General features: G+C 39.1%; 1 protein-coding gene across 1 annotated transcript; it reads right to left on the reverse strand.

The window, feature by feature from the left end:
- Positions 1 to 816: 816 nt before the first annotated feature.
- Positions 817 to 2418, reverse strand: LOC136818028 (tripartite motif-containing protein 44-like; the record flags this gene model as incomplete). The annotated part of the gene is made up of 2 exons (XM_067074396.1): positions 2330 to 2418; positions 817 to 1205 (listed from the first exon to the last, which is right to left on the reverse strand). Coding segments are annotated over exons 1-2 (478 nt in total), but the record flags the coding sequence as incomplete, so codon positions are not given.
- Positions 2419 to 5374: the final 2956 nt, after the last annotated feature.

Below are 5374 nucleotides of genomic sequence, written 5' to 3' on the forward strand. Positions count from 1 at the left end.
TTTCAGAAAAATCCATACAGTAGATTTCCCAAAGGTCCTAAATTAGATATTCCCTTTTCATTGATCTTAACTTTTCAGGAATGGTCAACTCTCTCTCTCTCTTGGTTGATTTCTTTCTTTCTTTTTTTCGATTGATGTATTCAGTGACAGTTTTCTCAAATTATGAAACCTTGACTTGAGTTTCATCGTTTTGACATTTTAAATTCAATGGCTGAACTGACTTGCAGTCTTTGCACTTTCCATTTACACATTTCCACTGATAGAAACCGTTTGAAGATTTTGGACACACAGAAGCAGACATAAAATAGCTGGTCACTGACCCTGTGATTTTGTCACCATCTTTTTTGGCTTGTTTTTTTACCGGTTCAAACAATAGCCTACTATTCAAACAAACAAACAAAGACAAAGAGACAATTCCTTTTCAGTTTGGTAGGCCACAAAGAATGGACGAAGGGAAAGAACAGATCCCAGTGAAACATTGAAACCTTTGCTTATGATTTTTTTCTTGTATAGATCTTACTGTAAACATGACCACGTTATCATTTTCAGTCTCGATAACATACCATACTTTCAGCGTGAAACTTCAATGAAAGGCATGGTGATTCTAACTCCTCTGGAAAAGTTGGGACAAAGTCTTCGCAAAGGTTTTTGTGAAGGTTGAAGTGATCTATCCTTCTAAACGTTTTTCCACAGTTTGGACAGATTTTTTCACTGTCAGATGTATGTTTCTTCAAGTGTTTAAGAAGGCGACATTTGTATTCGAAAGTCTGTGCACATAAATCACATGCATATATTTGAGCCTTTTTTGGGTCTCACAATTTTGGCATGCATTTCCTCCCTCATATTCAACTATTCTGCACATCTCGTGAGCACATGGTGTTTCTGATTCTGTCTCGTTTTCACTCTCATCTTCGTTCGCACTTTCAACTATTTCACCTTCGTTTTCACTCGCATTTTCAATTTCTCCTTCATTTTCGTTTTTATCATCGCCATTCTCGTCAGCACACGATGTTTCATGTTCCGTCTCGTTTTCGCTCTCATCTTCGTTCGCACTTTCAGCTAGTTCATCTTCATTTTCAGTCGCACTTTCAATTTTTCCTTCATTTTCGTTTTCACCATCGCCATTCTTCTTTATTTCGATACCAAAATCAACATCATTATCATCGTTATAACCTTCAATTCTCTTCTCCACAGGTATTTCAAGCCTTGAAGAATATTATTTATTTGGGGAGGGAGAGGTGGGAGCTGTCTTATTTTTCAAACTCAGGGGGGGGGGGGCTAAAAAGTGGAGGGGTAGGGAGCTAAAAGGCTACACTAAAGTTCTGGAAGATAGTAAGAAAGTTTTGTAAAAATATCTATTAGGTTTTTTTCATGTATTTCTCCATAGCTTATATACGGACCCATGGTTAGGAAACCCGAAAAAAACTTGAATTCGTCGGCCACGTGTTATTGATGGTGCACAAATTTACAAGTTGGCGGATTATACAGTCATTACTCTGCTTATTAAGGAAGATATCGATGTTGTTTTACAGCTTTTGGATGATGGAAATAAAGATTTAGAAACAGAAATAGATGAAACTGCACAAAATGTTAGTATTTTCAATGTTTAATTAATCTTTTGAGGCTATTATTTGAACAAAGACAAAAAAAAATATGAATTTTAAAAGATAACAAACTGTCTTTTTCTGTTTGTTTTTGTAAGATTTCCTATATATTACAGAATTATTACTTCCCCCGTTACCTTTAATTTTGACAAGCAATTAAGCACGAACCAAAAGATCTTTCAGACTTTTCCCCCGCTTAAAACCAACAACTGGGATGTTTCGGAAAAATTTGCGGGGCTCATCATCGTCCGTTAGCAAAATATGAATCTTCGATAAAATAGACTTAAGCTTAGAATACGCAGGATGGTATGTGATGTTCAACTTTACTCCCGGGTTGGTCTTTCTCTCCCGTTCTTGAAATAAGAGGTCGTAGCGCTGATTTTTTCTCTTTCTAAAAGCCATTGTTTAAGCTGACCGCACCTAAGGTCGAAAAAATTAGGCTCTGAACAGATTCGATTGAGACGAAGAGCCTGGCTGTATGGTATCGAGCGTTTCAAAGATACCTTAGACAGAAGAAGCGCGAATATATTGGTCGTATCAGTGGGCTGTGGAGAGATCGTAATGAGGCTTCCCCATGACGAAGAACGTTCCATCCAGGAATCAACTGAGTCGGGAATAATTAGCAGTGAACTTAATGCTAGACTCAGCTTGGTTAAGATGATCTAAGGAAAGCATGAGTTTCTCCTCCCCATGCTCCCAGATGAAAAAAAACATCATCAATATACCACCACCATACGAGAGGCTTTTCCTTGGCACTTTCGAGAAGTTTTTGCTCGTAATCGTCCATGAAAAGAATCGCATATGATGGCGCCATCTTAGTACCTATAGCAGCCCCCCTCTTTTGTTTAAAAAACCTACCATCGTGCTCGAAGATATTATTCTTAAGCACAAGCTCTGTGAGTTCTAAAAGGGTTTCAGAAGAAATAGACTTTATCCTCCCGCCGCTTAAGAGCATTGCGCACTGCGGCCAAACCTTCGTCATGGGGAATATTAGGGTACAACCCTACAACATCTGCTGTGTATAGAATGGCATCCTTAGGCAACTTCACATGATGCAGTTTACACAGAAAATCATTTGTATCTTTAACAAATGACTTCACCTGCTTTGCAAGGGGTTGGAGGTGACGATCTACAAAGGCTGAAATATTTTCTGTGATATAACCAGAATTAGAAATTACTGGTCTCCCAGGGACACTGTGCAACCGCTTATGAATTTTTGGAAGCAGATAAAATCGACCCAGACGGGGGTTGTTAACAAGAAAATAATCCATTGTTACTTTTGAAACATCACCTCTTGAACTAATCTTCATGGTATGCGGGTTGACTTTCAAGTCCTCCTCAAGGATGGTTTCACTCGAAGCCTGGCACCCTTGCCCTGCAAAGCCAACTAGTTAGCTTTACTTGACAGTTCAGTTTCACCATTTCTTCCACTGCTATTTTTTGACATCTGTTCTTCGCTCTTTTCATTGATATCCTAAATTATACATCCATCTTTCTACGACTGCAACGATGATAATCACTTCAGTGTTAATAATCGCTGCATGTTATATAATTTTTGATCGTCTTGAATTTACAGCGAAGAGTTGTTATCACTTAGTGTGAAAATCGTAGTGGGATAGCAAGCAAAGCTAGTGCCATGTCTTTTTACCTGTATAAACCTTCTTTTTTTATCTGAATATCGAGAATGTCAAGATAATGATGTTCATATTCTAATCACAATTTTTTATTTTCATTCCATACTCTTCGAGATAGGTGTAGTTGAGCATCTTATGCCAGTAGGCAATCAAATAGGCGAGGAAAAATCTGATATAAACACCAGTGGCGTATACAGCTAAAATCTCTCATAGCAGGTAGAGCGATAGGATATTAGGCAGTTAACAACAGATAGTGATTGTTTTGACCTTTGCCTAACCACTTTGGTTAAGAAAACTCTCAGTTAGTGAGAAACTGCCCACCTATGGGAAACTGGGTATGTAGTCGTTGCGCAACACATACATATTAGCAATTTGAAAAGACAAGGATTTCTCATACAGCCTCCCGGGCCGGGATCAATGTAGTCCCTCCTAACCGGGATAGCCTTGTTACGTCAGCCCCGCTTTTCGATCATTTCTCTCTTTGATTCCACATGGGACAAGAAGGTGAATCTTAAACCCCAATGGGGGGTCTCTCAGATAGATGGACCTCCATCAAATCAAAACCAAAAACTTTTAAGCGTTCTATTCTAAAACTCTTTTAAACGTTCGCACAAAGCGGACCAACCAAGTTAATGATCTTGTAATCTCCATGTCTACTAACTCTATAGAATCCTTGTCTCAGAAATCGAAATTCACCCTGCATGATTAATTTATGATTCTATTTTTCTCCCAGATTATCACCATCTGCAACAAAAAAACAGGTAACGCTTTGGCGGGATGGCTTTCTTCTTTATCTAGAGCAGCTAGCAACTTAATACGAATTACAAAATTCACCTAGCCTCGTGATGTGAATTTTCCGCCCCCAGTTTAACAGTAGTGTGGCTATAGCCCCCCCAACAGTGCTCCGAGGAAGATGTCGAGGCGTTTATTATCACTTAAAACTTGCTTAGCCTCTTCCAAGGCAAATTTCTCCATAGCCGGTGATTTAATGAAACTTGCCTACCCTGCTGTCCTTTTTCATTTGACAGGCTACAAATCGTAACGGTGAATACCTTTAGATCTTACAGAATTGACCTTTTTCCTCAAATACTCCTTCATGAAATGCTATCATCTCTGGACCTCAAATACAAACGGCGATAAAGCAAGATCGCTATATCCTTTTCCGAAAAATGGTAATAGTATAGGACCTCAGAGCATTTCTTCCTTGCTCTGTGAGTCTGATATCGCATCTATCCCTAGGTCAAACTTGTCTCGCTCTTCCAACTTCAAACCAACCTTATAACACTAGCTTGGAAAGGCCTCTACAATCCTGCGTCTGTAGGTGTTGGACTTGAGGTCTTTACCGTTTCTCTATCTTTTCACGAAGAACGAATTGCCAAAGATAATGTTGCGATCGTACCCTTCTTAAAGTTCCCAGAAAAGTTGCCCTAGGCAACTTCAAGAAACAAAAACGAGCTAATCAGCCCAAAGAATGTCCTTAGTCAAGAAAGCAAGAGAAATTAACAAAAGATTCCTCTTTGTTAATGCAGCACCAACGGGGGCAAGGAGCAACTTAACTCTGCCAAGATTAACTTGACGAGGCCTCCTAGAGGTCAAGTTTCTTTATTGATACTCTGAAGGACATTTTGAGCATTTTCCAAAAATTCTCATCGCGATGCTTGGAAAGTAGTACAAAAAACTAAGTGGCAAGAACTCAAAAACGTCACCAGCTGAAGGTGGCCGGATAAAAACCGCCTTAGATAATTGGTTACGCATTTCAAAAAATCTTTTAGGTAAAAACCGGTGTTAGCAACAAAATAACTTTCTCCCCCGAGAGCAAATCTCTCCCCTCTAGATATATCTTACTTTTTCTTTTTCCATGGAAGAGTTGACAAAGGTCCTTTCCACAACAAATCATGCAAGGCCCTCGGTCCCAAATACCACCTATTATCTGGAAGGACAGAAATTTATGATATCCTTTAAAGCTTTGCAACCTCGCGTTTGAAGACAAAGTTTGTACAACACACTGTTAAAATCGACCATCGTTCCAGTACCAAAAAGGGGACCTTAGTCTTGCCACAAACTATCGTGTATCTCTCTTCTCCCAATCGAGCAAAAAATCTATAATAAGCTTCTTCTTAAATAGAATCGGCTTCT

The sequence above is a fragment of the Clytia hemisphaerica genome, unplaced genomic scaffold, assembly GCF_902728285.1.
Source record: "Clytia hemisphaerica strain Z4C2 unplaced genomic scaffold, Clytia hemisphaerica genome assembly, whole genome shotgun sequence".
Taxonomy (NCBI): Eukaryota; Metazoa; Cnidaria; class Hydrozoa; order Leptothecata; family Clytiidae; genus Clytia; species Clytia hemisphaerica.